This window comes from Oncorhynchus nerka, linkage group LG4 (assembly GCF_034236695.1).
Source record: "Oncorhynchus nerka isolate Pitt River linkage group LG4, Oner_Uvic_2.0, whole genome shotgun sequence".
NCBI lineage: Eukaryota > Metazoa > Chordata > Actinopteri > Salmoniformes > Salmonidae > Oncorhynchus > Oncorhynchus nerka.
The window spans coordinates 73,202,654-73,217,499 of record NC_088399.1 but is presented as its reverse complement, the minus strand read 5'-3'; the positions used below and the strand labels follow the sequence as shown (position 1 = coordinate 73,217,499).

Here is a 14,846-nt window from a genome sequence, read left to right as displayed (position 1 = left end):
TATATATATATACTAAAAAAAATACCTGCCTTTTTGTGTGTGTGTGTATATATAAAAAAAATCTACATTTGAATCATTTAGCACAGTGGTTCCCAAACGGTTTTTTATTTATATGACATAGCAAAGTACACCTAAAATAAAATCTAACTCAACCAAAAAGATTTTAGTCAATTAGCAGACGCTCTTATTCATAGCGACTTACAGGAGCAATGAGGTTTAAATGCCTTGCTCAAAGGCACTTACACACACACACACACACACACACACACACACACACACACACAGTACCAGTCAAAAGTTAGGACACACCTACTCATTCAAGGGTTTTTCTTTATTTTTACTATTTTCTACATTGTAGAATAATAGTTTTGATGTCTTCACTATGATATAACACATATGGAATGTAGTAACCAAAAAAGTGTTAAACAAATCCAAATATATTTTAGATTCTTTAAAGTAACTACTCTTTACCTTGATGACAGCTTTGCACACTATTGGCATTCTCTCAACCAGCTTCACCTGGAATGCTGGAGGTGTGTTTTGGGTCATTGTCCTGTTGAAAAACAAATGATAGTCCCAAGTTCAAATCTAATTGTATTGGTCACATACACATGGTTAGCAGATGTTATTGCGAGTGTAGCCAAATGCTTATGCTTCCAGTTCCGACAGTGCAGCAATATCTAACATGTCATCTAACAATTCCCCAACAACTACCTAATACACACAAATCTAAGAAAAGGAATTTAATAAGAATATATACATATAAATATGTGGATGAGCAATGACAGAGCGGCATAGGCAAGATGCAATAGATGATATAAAATACAGTATATACATATATGTGTGATGCAAGAAATGTAAACATTATTAAAGTGACTAGTGATCCATTTATGAAAATGGCCAATGATTTCAAGTCTGTATGTAGGTAGCAGCCTCTCTGTGTTAGTGATGGCTGTTTAACAGTCTGATGGCCTTGAGATTTAAGCTGTTTTTCAGTCTTTCGGTCCCAGCTTTGATGCACCTGTACTGACCTCGCCTTGTGGATGGTAGCAGGGGGAACAGACAGTGGCTCGGGTGGTGGTTGTCCTCGATGATCTTTTTGGCCTTCCTGTGACATATCGTGCTGTAGGTGTCCTGGAAGGCAGGTATTTTGCCCCCAGTAATGCGTAGTGCAGACCGCACCACCCTCTGGAGAGCCTTGTGGTTGTGGGCGCTGCAGGCGGTGATGCAGCCTGACAGGATGCTCTGAATTGTGCATCTGTAGAAGTTTGTGAGGGTTTTCGGTGACAAGCCAAATTTCTTCAGCCTTCGGAGGTAGAAGAGGCGCTGTTGTGCCTTCTTCACAACACTGTCTGTGTGGGTGGACCATTTCCGTTTGTCCGTGATGTGTACGCAGAGGTACTTACCTTCTCTCCTTCTCCACTGCTGTCCCCCCAAACCAGATGGGATGGCGTATCACGGCAGAATGCTGTGGTAGCCATGCTGGTTAAGTGTGCCTTGAATTCTAAATAGATCCCTGACAGTGTCACCAGCAAAGCACCATCACACCACCAGCTCCATGCTTCACGGTGGGAACAACACATGCGGAGGTCATCCGTTGACCTGCTCTGCGTCTCACAAAGACATAGCGGTTGGAACCAAAAATCTCACATTTGGACTCATCAGACCAAAGGACAGATTTCCACCGGTCTAATGTCCATTGCTCGTGTTTCTTGGCCCAAGCAAGTCTCTTCTTCTTGCCTCTCGAGTGGCGCAGTGGTCTAAGGCACTGCATCGCAGTGCCACTAGAGATTCTGGGTTCGAGTCCAGGCTCTGTTGCAGCTGGCCGTGACCGGGAGACCCATGGGGCGGCGCACAATTGGCCCAGCATTGTCCGGGTTAGGGGAGGGTTTGGCCAGCAGCGATGTCCTTGTATTGGGGTCCTTTAGTAGTGGTTTCTTTGCAGCAAAATTGACAATGAAGGCCTGATTCACACAGTCTCCTCTGAGCAGTTGATGTTGAGATGTGTCTGTTACTTGAACTCTGTTTTCATCTGTGCTAACATATTTGCAAAAAGGTTTTCTAATGATCAATTAGCCTTTTAAAATGATAAACTTGGATTAGCTAACACAATGTGCCATTGGAACACAGTAGTGATGGTTGCTGATAATGGGCCTCTGTACGCCTATGTAGATATTCCATAAAAAATCTGCTGTTTCCAGCTACAATAGTCATTTACAACAATAACAATGTCTACACTGTATTTCTGATCAATTTGATGTTATTTTAGTGGACAAAAACAAGAATTTCTAAGTGACCCCAAACATTTGAACGGTCGTGTATATTGTTAGTGTATATATTTTTTAAAGGAACTACCGCCCTGCTTTAAACTTACTCTCTCTGAAGTTGTAATAGTGGAATGCACAAGGTGCAATTTAGAAATTGGGTAGTGCTACAACAGTTTCTCTTGTCATGTTAGTCATTGCATACCTTAGAGAGCTATTTATAACTTTTCAGAAATATCCAGATCAACTAGTCCATGTCAGCTAATGTTTATTTATTCCATAGATATTGTTGTATTTCTTTTGTCACTCAAATCACACACATACACATTAGACATGGCAAAATGTATAGAATTGCAAGAAAATTTGCTTTAAAACCGCAACATTTTCTCTGCACCCCATGACAAAATGTGTACCGACAAGAGGGGTGTGAACAGTTTGTGTCATGAACAGTGCTTGTGCCCATAGAAATAGACATGGCGCAGGGGAGCACAGGATGTTCCCCAACGCTGAAAGGGGGGCCTCCCGAGTGGAAAAGGTTTAGGAACCCCTGATTTAGCAGACACTCTTTTCCAGACAGAGTTACAGTACATTCAGTAAATATATTGTTGTAGGTAGGATGGTATCGAGATGAAAACAAGCTTTTTATCTTGTCCAACAATATATCTGAAACATCTATTACATTTAACCTGTTGTGTAGAGGAGCTAGCTTGTTCCTGTGTGTTCTGTGGACAGCCTGTCCCCCCTCCTCCTTGCTCTTACTCATGTAGCCATTTGTCTGGAATGAAGAGCCGTCTGATAATCTTTTATTGGTTGTCAGTTACACACTGATTAAGACAAGGGGCAGCAGCATCCATTGCTGGTCTATGTTATGTGTTTGGCTGACTGGCACATTCAATATGGGGTACAACCAATTATTGTATTGCAAAATGTCAGGCTTCTGCATTGATAAATACCCTGTCCTGATACAGTATGTTTATACCAGGCACTACCTTGAGTGATCAAGCAACTGGAAATCAGTCGCATGCAATGGAAGAAGATAGGAGATTAGTTTTTTGCTCCGCACAGTGGTAATTTAGCTGTTTTATTGTGGTGATAAGGTAATGACAGCAGTCTGTCCTCGCTGCTCAAATATTCACTAGTTCCTACCACGTCTATATAATTATTGACTAGACATAACTCGCACAGGGTCAGTCCACACATAATGTCACCTTACAACCCAAGCAAAAGCTTGAAATGAAACAGGCCAACCAAACCGTATAACCGCCAGGCGACTCGACTGAGGCTATTTGACTTTTCAATATGGTTCCAGTATGAGAGACTTGAAAGGATGTGGTTTTGGATTTTATAGGCCAGGCAACATTTAGTCTATTGATTCTCAAGTGTGTCTAAAGTTCTTGATGAAAAAGTGATTATCTTCTCGATAGTCTTATCAACACAATTAAATCCCTGCAGTCTACTTCTCCTTTGAACATGTTTTTCTCTACTCCACAGTCAACGCAGCTGACAACAAACAGCGAGATAAGAGCATGTCAACCATAAAGATCTCCATTGATCCGTAAGTACACATGCACAGTAAGCAGTTGTCAATCAGTAGTCAAGTCCAGTTTGAGCCCAAAAACCCTACTGTGCACGCTGCATAGGTAGGCACAGCAGCTTCCCTCTGTTGCAGTTAGTTGTCATCTATCCGTCATTGTCATAAGTTCTGTTTAACAGTCCTGTTCTATGACGGCAGAGCCGTCTGCTCCCCTTGAGGTCATGCGTAGCAGTGTTGGAAAAGTCATTTGAGCATAGCAGCTCCACCCCCCTAGACATTGTGCAGTGGATGCTGCCTAGGTAGGCGCAGCAGCTTCTCGTCATTGGAGAACAATGGCTCCCCTAGACAAATACCATTTTGCTGTTAGAATGTAGGTCTCTCTAGACTGGCTTTTAGACTGGCTTTTCAGTGATTGATCAAATAAAATAGCAGAGTTAGTCCATGGAAATGGTTCTGGTTGACCAATAAAATAAGCCTGCAGCCCAGTAGTTCAGCTCACTAAGTAGCCTTATAAATATACAGTCCCTTCAGAATGCATTCATACCCTTGAACTTATTCCACATTTTGTTATAGCCTGAATTGAAAACAAATGTCATCCATCTACCCCATAATGACAAAGTGAAAACATGTTTCATTGTTTTTAGCACATTTATTGAAAATGGATGACAGAAATATCTCATTTACATAAGTATTCACATCACACCCCTTAGTCAATACATGTTAGAATCACCTTTTGGTAGCGATTACAGCATTGAGTCTTTCTGGGTGTGTCTCTAAGAGCTTTGCACACCTCAAATTGGTTGTTCAAGCTCTGTCAAATTGGAAGTCTTGCCATAGATTTTCAAGCATACTTAAGTCAAAACTGTAACTCTGCCACTCAGGAACATTCGCTGTCTTCTTGGTGAGCAACTCCAGTGTTTTAGGTTATTGTCCTGCTGAAAGGTGAATTCATCTCCCAGTGTCTGGTGGAAAGCCACCACTATGCTTGTGTTGTATTGAATTTGCCCCAAACATAACTCTTGGTATTCAGGATAATTGCTTTGCCACATTTTTTGCAGTATTACTTTAGTGTCTTGTCGTAAACAGAATGCATGTTTTGGAATATTTTTATTCTGTACACTTCTCAGTTAGGAGGCTAGTATTGTGAAGTAAGGACAATGTGATTGATCCATCCTCAGTTTTTTCCTATCACAGCCATTAAACTCTGTAACTGCTTTAAAGTCACCATTGGCCTCATGGTGAAATCTCTTAGCAGTTTCCTTCCTCTCCGGCAACTTAGTTAATAAGGACACATGGAGCTTTGTCGTGACTTGGTGTATTGATACACCATCAAAAGTGTGATTAATAACATCACCATGCTCATAGGGATATTCAATGTCTGCTTTTTGTTTTACCAATAGGTGCCTTTCTTTGCGAGGCACTGGTCTTTGTGGTTGAATCTGTGTTTGAAATTCATTGCTCGTCTGAGGGACCTAACGGATAATTGTATGTGTGGAGTACATAGATGAGGTCGCCATTCAAAAATCATGTTAAACACTATTATTACACACAGAGTCCTTGTAACTTATTATGTGACTTGTTAAGCGCATTTGACTCCTGAACTTATTTAGGTTTGCCATACCAAAGGGGTTGAATCCTTATGGGCTCAAGACATTTTTATTGATTTGTACAATTTTCAAAAAAACATATCACTTTGACATTATGGGTTATTGTTTGTAGGCCAGTGACTAAAATCTACATTTAATCAATTTTAAATTTGGGCTGTAACACGACCAAATGTGGAAAAAGTCAAGGGGTGTGAATATTTTCTGAAGGCACTATCAAGGCATGCAGATTTTTCTGTGGGAGAATGTATTTGAAAAATGCGGAGCATCCATTTTGTTTAAGTGATCTGCCCACTGTGATGTCTGTATGTGTGTGTGTTTTAAAGCCAGCGTTGTGCATGGTTCTGCAGGGTATTTAGCCGTACGTTGATCTGTGGCACAGTGTTAGCTAGCAGCAGGGGGCTGTGGTGGAGGCTGATAGATTTCTGGGGCGAGAGAGGGAGAGAGGTCTTAATGAACAGTCGGCTCTGCAATTCAGGGAGCTCATTTAACATGCTGTTCACCTACGGCACGACATCCACAGCAATCTGCACACACAGCAGACTGCTGAACGTCAGAGTGTCCTTCAGAGAGCTTCCCTGTCTCCTCCCTGTGAGGCCAGGCCTGTCTGCATGTCTCTCTCTGCCACCCTGTCCTGTCAGATCTCTCTCTGCCACCCTGCCCTTTCATATCTCTCTGCTTTCTCCTTTCTTCTCCTCTGTTGCTCTCAAGGGCTGGAATTTATAATGGTTTTATATGAATGTTGGAGCCCCGTTCCAGAGCTTAAATCATCACACGTTGGGCTTATTTAGTTTTTCTGTGTTGCTCTACAGTGTGTTTAAAATCACAGCCCTAAATCCACTGGTTTGGCAAATGGGGATTGGTTGCAGTATTGTTAAATGTTGATGTTTACATGCCAGAAAGGTCTGGCTAGATTTATGATTATTGAACTAAATATAATTTTACATCTTAATCTTATTTTTTTTTTATGTATTTTTACCAATATGTTATTTATGATCTTAATGTAAAGGTTAGTACAGCTGATTCTGCCTGTCCTGTGAAGTTCTTTCACCTCTTTGTTTGTTCCTACGTTCATCGTCCCCTTCCTTCAGTGAGTCCAACACCATTACCATCTGGAACAATGGTAAAGGCATCCCCGTGGTGGAACACAAAGATGAGAAGATGTACGTTCCCGCTCTCATCTTCGGACACCTCCTCACCTCCAGTAACTACGACGACGAGCAGAAGAAAGTCACAGGTGGGAAAAATCACTCTGAAAACGAGAATCTAATTCATTTATTAATCATTCTTTGTCCCTTTATGTAATAACATTTCATATGGTTTCGATAAAGCTTTAGACAGAACGTCTAACCTGAAATGTTTAGCTACTGAATAGCTGAATAGTTTTGTAGTTCCCCTTGCAGTGCTTAGTACCACTACACTGGAATTAGTGAATGACTATAGGTCAATCTCTCCACGGATGAAAGCATGTCTCCCTTCTGTTTTCCTCCTAGGTGGAAGGAACGGGTACGGTGCTAAACTCTGCAACATCTTCAGCACAAAGTTCACAGTGGAAACCGCCTGCAAGGAGTACAAACACAGCTTCAAACAGGTACAGACAACGAGAAAGCACAGCGTGATTGACATCTGTTGTTTAGTCAACCTTGAACAGAGACTTCTTCAAACAGCTAAGCACCAGTGGTTGTTTTGTAGGAGTACAGCATGTGACTTGTAAACATGTGAGGGGGTGAGTATGAGTTGATTCTCACTGTCAGGTGTGGTCTCACAGGATTCTACGTTGATATTGTAGGATTCTACATAGTTTTGGGGGATTTCTGTAGTTTCTCATAAACCAGATGTTTTTTGTGGTTTGTCCTACAATGGTCACTTTCAGTGAAATGACTCAGCAAAATAGTGATAGTTTGTTCAATCAGTGCACAAGGCTTTTTAATGAACTCTTATCTCTTTGATGGAGTTTCACAATACAACCTCATGATTCATTCTAGTTTCCTTAACATGTGAAGAATGTAGTACATTTCATGACAATCTCTCTCCCCCCTTTTCTCCCTAGACTTGGCAGAACAACATGGGGAAGACGAGCGACTCCAAGATCAAGTTCTTTGACGGGGACGACTTCACGTGCGTGACCTTCCAGCCGGACCTGTCCAAGTTCAAGATGGAGAAGCTGGACAAGGACATCGTGGCTCTGCTCACCAAGAGGGCTTACGACATCGCTGGGTCCTGCAAGGGCGTCAAAGTCATGCTCAACGGGAAGAAACTCCCTGTAAGCCCCCCCCCCCCATTTAACCACACATAGTAAGATGGGCTGTCCCATATACACAGAATAAATGCTGTACATGATGTGCCAAGTCTTGGAAGACCCTGGGCGAAACATTTTGAAATTAAATAAAACGGCCAATTTCACTACACCTGTTTCAATACAGTGTCATTTGCTAATAACTTTTCCAGAACCGGAGCCACAATCCAGACCTGTTTTAGGCTCTTCTCACCTGTCCTTTCCCTCTCCTCCCAGGTGACAGGGTTCCGCAGCTATGTGGACCTGTACGTGAAGGACAAGCTAGACGAGGTGGGCGTGGCCTTGAAGGTGGTCAACGAGTCGGTCAACGAGCGCTGGGAGGTCTGTCTCACCATGAGTGAGAAGGGATTCCAACAGATCAGCTTCGTCAACAGTATCGCCACCACCAAGGTAACATCCCCTCAGGGAATTACGTTGTTAAGACAGTGTTATATTACCAGAACTATACCCTTTGATTTGGAAAACTACGACTTGACCAGTCTAGGAATAATGGACAGAAATGAAGTGCATTTTGCATGTGTAAATATACTGGGACGCGTGTTCATTTTGATGCTATTCACATGTTGTAGTATGACGTGAATCACTTTCAACCATATCAGACATGTTTTATGTACTACACTGCTTGTTTTGTGTCATTCAGGGTGGCAGACACATTGATTACGTGGTGGACCAGATCGTAGCCAAGCTGATAGAGGTGGTGAAGAAGAAGAACAAAGCTGGTGTCTCAGTCAAACCCTTCCAGGTTATTTATTACCATCTTATTAATGTGTTATTACTATGGTGTTACTACAATAGTGTTACTAGTAATTCCATTGTTAGTGAACTGGGATAAGAGCAACTTAATGTAACGTTCAGCTACCATCTTAGTGCTTTACTTTTGTCTGACTCAGGTGAAGAACCACATCTGGGTGTTTGTGAATGCGTTGATCGAGAACCCGACCTTTGACTCCCAGACCAAGGAGAACATGACCCTCCAGACCAAGAGCTTTGGTTCTAAGTGTCCTCTGTCAGAGAAGTTCATCAGAGCAGTAAGGAGATTCTTCTTCATAAATGGCTGTTCTTTACTACAATTAAATATCACTACCTCCCAAGTGTATACATGTGATGTTGGGCCTTCACTCTTCACATACACTGTTTCCTCACAGAGAAAGTCAAGTTATTTACATTGAATTGGTATCATATGATCTCTAAAATCAGTTCCAGGTCCTTTCTTGTGTTCTCTGTTCACCTGGAATATTAAACAATGATATATCATATTAAATTCTTTATTTTGTCTGCAGGCGACCAACTGTGGCATCGTGGAGAGTATCCTGAACTGGGTGAAGTTCAAGGCCCAGACACAACTCAACAAGAAGTGTTCTTCAGTGAAATACAGCAAGATTAAAGGCATCCCCAAGCTTGACGACGCCAACGATGCTGGTAAGACAACCACAACTACAACTACACTGCTCTGTGTGCATAAGCCCTACGATGTTCCTCATCTACTTATCCACCAAGAGGGCCTCTTTTACCAATGTTTATATTGAAACTAGTTGAAGACTTTAAATTAGGATGGGAGAACAGAGCTAGGTTGTTGGGCCCACCCCTTTTTATAAAAAATGAGGGGAACACTAAATTGTTTAAACACACACTGAACTGCACGTCTTACCTCCGTCTTCACCCCCAGGTGGTAAACACTCGTCAGAATGCACTCTGATCCTGACTGAGGGAGACTCGGCCAAGTCCTTGGCCGTCTCTGGCCTTGGTGTCATTGGGCGAGATCGCTATGGTGTCTTCCCACTACGAGGAAAAATTCTGAACGTACGAGAGGCCACACACAAACAGGTTAGTGTCAGGTTAGTGTCTAAAGAGTGGTTAGATTCGGCTGGGATTGTGTATTAGTGATTACAATCGAGATGATTAATGTCTCGAGCGTACACCAAAATTATAAGTAATCTTGTAAACAAATAAATACTCAAGGTATTTATGTAGATCGTTTCCCAAAAGTGGCATAAGGACCGTTCCGATCAACAGAATTATTTGATTAAGATCAGCTGAAGCTAAACTCTTTTGGGTTGAGTCCACCAGAGCCAAGGTGGCCCACCCTGCCTTAGTCAGGTAGGGGAAACACTGACACCTCCATGTTTCTCTTTACCACCAGATCATGGAGAACGCAGAGATCAACAACATCATCAAGATCGTGGGTCTGCAGTACAAGAAGAGCTACGAGGACCCAGAGTCTCTGAGATCCCTACGCTACGGCAAGATCATGATCATGACCGATCAGGTTCTAACATTTAATCAATCCCACCAACGCCCGACGTCTACAATTGACCCATGTCTTACAATTATCATCATAATCAATAATTGTAATAACTATGAGTGTAAAGCATCTTTCATACATTATCCATGCTCTTAAGGTTAATCTGAAATGGCGTGCTATTCCCTATATGGTATGGTGTAGTGCTCCAAAAGTAGTGCACTACTTATGGAGTAGGGTATCATTTTGGATGTACCCTTGGGTCATAACAATCCATCCTAATAGAATGTTTCTTTGTGTTGATGATCTGCTGACAGGATCAGGATGGCTCCCATATCAAGGGTTTGCTCATCAATTTCTTCCATCACAACTGGCCATCCCTGCTCAAACACACCTTCTTGGAGGAGTTCATCACGCCCATCGTCAAAGTAAGACTCTGTACGGCTGGTCCCAATTTTCTCCCTGCCACTTCCCCTTGGCCCGAACTCTTCACTGTTTGCAAATCTACACCGGCGGAAACCTCCATCATAGGACTACATGACACAGTCGTGACTGCAGATGTTTGAAGTCAGTTGCCATAAGAGGACAATGTTTAGATTGGCTTAAAGCTCTCAACCATGGTTGTAATGCTGCTTTTAACTCTTTCCTGCAGGTGAACAAGAATAAACAGGAGCATGCTTTCTACAGCATTCCAGAGTTTGACGAATGGAAGAAACAGACGGTCAACTTTAAAACCTGGCATATAAAGTACTACAAAGGTTTGTTCATCACATGTGGATCATCCTCCAAACGAACCATTATTGTTAAGCAAGCTATTCTGTTTCACACTACCGAGGCAATTCGAGCCAAGCTATTCTGTTTCACACTACCGAGGCAATTCGAGCCAAGCTATTCTGTTTCACACTACCGAGGCAATTCGAGCCAAACTATTCTGTTTCACACTACCGAGGCAATTCGAGCCAAACTCTTCTGTGCTGGTCTGAATATACGTCCACTATAGTTGGTGGACCATGTTGAACATATCTGAGCCAGCTCAGTACAGTTTGAGTTGGCATGATGGTGTGAGAAAGGTTTGAGTGTTTATTTGTGTTCCAGGTTTGGGTACCAGCACAAGCAAGGAGGCCAAGGAGTACTTTGCCGACATGGAGAAACACCGGATCATGTTTAGATACGCCGGGACAGAGGACGACGCTGCCATCACACTGGTGGGTTTACCATGGACACCACTCTCTCTCCTTTTTCCCTCTCATGGTCTTTCAATATCCAGGAAATAGATAGAAAAGTTAGAAAATAAATTCAAAAAATGGCTCGACGAATGTATTCATCAAGCTAGTTTTGCTGTCACACAAAATGTATTACCCAACCTTCTATCAACTCACACAAGATGGTTTTGGACTTTATTTGTCTGTGCTCTGCTTGGGAAATCCTTGTCAAATGGAGGGGGGACTGACAGTGATGTCCTTTGACTGACACTAACAGTGATCTATCCATTGCTGCCTGTCTCTAGGCGTTCAGTAAGAAGAAGACTGACGACAGGAAGGAGTGGCTCACCAACTTCATGGAGGACAGGAGACAGAGGAGGATGCACGGCCTGCCAGAGGTGGGTGGGGCTGACTGTGTAGAAACCTGGGTCTCCTGCATGCCAGAAGACTGTTAGCCCACCTTGCTTAAGGAAAAGATTCACCCATTTTTAATGTTATATCATATTTGTGCATCTCTGAGTGATATTCGGTCAATTCCCAGGGTCATTTCATGTTTTCATGTGTATCTGTGCCATTCACCATTCAAGCAGGCTGAAATACAGCCACTATAACACGTTTTGCATACCTCCTATAGAGTAAATCTCCAGGTCTTACGAGTGTGCTAGGTTCCATCTGCGCTGTGAGAGACTGTCCAGATCGTTCACATCAGGGCAGATGAAGGAAAGGAGGCGTGGAGAGGAAGCAACAGACTATTGAGAAGCACCCTGTGAAAGACTGTTGGATATTGGAGTTTGATGAAAGGAAGAGGACGTAGACTTTTTTAGATCTGTCTGTTTGTCTGTCAAACAATCATCTCTTCACCATGGGAGTTACTTGGACCAATAATGTGTCACAGCTTGTTTTAAAGGCTTCTAGCTGGCTCCTTTGATTCACAAGCATCTGATGATTTCTGCTGTCAGTGTTCCTCACATATCCTAAGCATTGAAATGGAAATATTCCCCCAAAACACGCCAATCAGCCTAGTTATGTTGTTGACGTTTAGTAAAATGACTCTTTACTGTTTATCACTGATGTAAAGTAGCAGCTGCTTTCCCCATGTGAATCCCATCATAGCCAGGTCTGACACTGATAACATCACAGCTCCGTTCATTTCTCTCTCATCCTACAGCAGTACCTGTACGGAACACCGTTTTGTAATTGACGCTGATGCAAAGTAGACACCGCTCTCCCATGTGGTATTGATAGACCATAACAACATCACAGCCCTGATTTCAAGTCCTCAATCTCTTTTATCATCCCCACTCAGCAATACCTGTACGGCACGCAGGCGAAACACCTGTCCTACAACGACTTCATCAACAAAGAACTCATCCTCTTCTCCAACTCTGACAACGAGAGATCCATCCCATCCTTAGTGGACGGTAGGTATGCAGCGATGCACTAGACTAGCTATCTCCCTGGACGTTGGTTCTGTCTTTCTAGCTTTTGTTGTGTTTGTTGTCAAATGGCGTTTGAAGTTTAAGGGATCTGAAATGCCTGGAAACTTGTCATTAACAGAATGTTTCACTGTCCTCTGGATGCTCTGTTAATGTGTGTGATGTGGTCTCCTTTTGATGATGGCGTGTAGAATTATTTGTTTATTTCAATCCCCATTAGCTGTTTTGGTGCAACACCCACTCCTCCTGCGGTCCACTTTGTGATCCCCTTTTGAAGACGTGTGTGTGTGTGTGTGTGTGGGTGTGTGTGTGTGGGTGGGTGTGGTCCCCTTTTTGATGATATTTTGTGTGCAGGTCTGAAGCCAGGTCAGAGAAAGGTACTCTTCACCTGTATGAAGAGGAATGATAAGAGGGAGGTGAAGGTGGCTCAGCTGGCTGGTTCAGTGGCAGAGATGTCTGCCTACCATCATGGAGAGGTTCTACACTCTTACACAGCTATAGGAAATATACTTACACAGCTATAGGACATATACTTACACAGCTATAGGACATATACTTACACAGCTATAGGAAATATACTTACACAGCTATAGGAAATATACTTACACAGCTATAGGACATATACTTACACAGCTATAGGAAATATACTTACACAGCTATAGGACATATACTTACACAGCTATAGGACATATACTTACACAGCTATAGGAAATATACTTACACAGCTATAGGAAATATACTTACACAGCTATAGGACATATACTTACACAGCTATAGGACATATACTTACACAGCTATAGGAAATATACTTACACAGCTATAGGAAATATACTTACACAGCTATAGGACATATACTTACACAGCTATAGGACATATACTTACACAGCTATAGGAATTATACTTACACAGCTATAGGAAATATACTTACACAGCTATAGGACATATACTTACACAGCTATAGGACATATACTTACACAGCTATAGGACATATACTTACACAGCTATAGGAAATATACTTACACAGCTATAGGAATTATACTTACACAGCTATAGGAAATATACTTACACAGCTATAGGAAATATACTTACACAGCTATAGGACATATACTTACACAGCTATAGGAATTATACTTACACAGCTATAGGAATTATACTTACACAGCTATAGGACATATACTTACACAGCTATAGGAATTATACTTACACAGCTATAGGAATTATACTTACACAGCTATAGGAAATATACTTACACAGCTATAGGAAATATACTTACACAGCTATAGGAAATATACTTACACAGCTATAGGACATATACTTACACAGCTATAGGAAATATACTTACACAGCTATAGGAAATATACTTACACAGCTATATGACATATACTTACACAGCTATAGGACATATACTTACACAGCTATAGGAAATATACTTACACAGCTATAGGAATTATACTTACACAGCTATAGGAAATATACTTACACAGCTATAGGACATATACTTACACAGCTATAGGAAATATACTTACACAGCTATAGGAATTATACTTACACAGCTATAGGAATTATACTTACACAGCTATAGGAATTATACTTACACAGCTATAGGAATTATACTTACACAGCTATAGGAATTATACTTACACAGCTATAGGAATTATACTTACACAGCTATAGGAATTATACTTACACAGCTATAGGAATTATACTTACACAGCTATAGGAAATATACTTACACAGCTATAGGAAATATACTTACACAGCTATAGGACATATACTTACACAGCTATAGGACATATACTTACACAGCTATAGGACATATACTTACACAGCTATAGGACATATACTTACACAGCTATAGGACATATACTTACACAGCTATAGGAATTATACTTACACAGCTATAGGAAATATACTTACACAGCTATAGGAAATGTACTTACACAGCTATAGGAATTATACTTAACTAAGTATATTTCATATAGCTCTGTATCTTCCACTTTAAATCAATACTGTTTACAGATACTGGGAGCAAAAACATTGTTTTGACACGTGTGCCTCTGTATGTGTGTGATCGTCCAGCAATCCCTGTTGATGACAATTGTGAACTTGGCCCAGAACTTTGTGGGCAGCAACAACGTGAACATCCTGCAGCCGCTGGGTCAGTTTGGTACCCGCATCAACGGGGGCAAGGATGCTGCCAGCCCCCGTTACATCTTCACCATGCTCAGGTAAAGCCTCCCAGGGTCAAAGGTCAAAACATAATTGTGCCAG

The 14,846-nt window shown here is 41.7% G+C and overlaps 1 protein-coding gene across 4 annotated transcripts in view; it reads left to right on the top strand.

Annotated features, from left to right (window-relative positions):
- LOC115128561 (DNA topoisomerase 2-beta-like) overlaps window positions 1-14,846 on the top strand; it is a 31,437-nt gene that overhangs the window by 6,231 nt on the left and 10,360 nt on the right. For all 4 annotated transcript variants that reach the window (XM_029658490.2, XM_029658488.2, XM_029658489.2 and 1 more), the window contains exons 4-20: window positions 3,756-3,819; window positions 6,494-6,639; window positions 6,896-6,993; window positions 7,453-7,665; window positions 7,915-8,088; window positions 8,339-8,440; window positions 8,589-8,726; window positions 8,979-9,117; window positions 9,365-9,522; window positions 9,839-9,964; window positions 10,255-10,365; window positions 10,590-10,695; window positions 11,033-11,142; window positions 11,445-11,537; window positions 12,446-12,560; window positions 12,930-13,051; window positions 14,655-14,803. In XM_029658490.2, coding sequence (XP_029514350.2) covers window positions 3,756-3,819; window positions 6,494-6,639; window positions 6,896-6,993; window positions 7,453-7,665; window positions 7,915-8,088; window positions 8,339-8,440; window positions 8,589-8,726; window positions 8,979-9,117; window positions 9,365-9,522; window positions 9,839-9,964; window positions 10,255-10,365; window positions 10,590-10,695; window positions 11,033-11,142; window positions 11,445-11,537; window positions 12,446-12,560; window positions 12,930-13,051; window positions 14,655-14,803 — 2,164 coding nt within the window. The remainder of the gene's footprint in view (window positions 1-3,755; window positions 3,820-6,493; window positions 6,640-6,895; window positions 6,994-7,452; window positions 7,666-7,914; window positions 8,089-8,338; window positions 8,441-8,588; window positions 8,727-8,978; window positions 9,118-9,364; window positions 9,523-9,838; window positions 9,965-10,254; window positions 10,366-10,589; window positions 10,696-11,032; window positions 11,143-11,444; window positions 11,538-12,445; window positions 12,561-12,929; window positions 13,052-14,654; window positions 14,804-14,846) is intronic.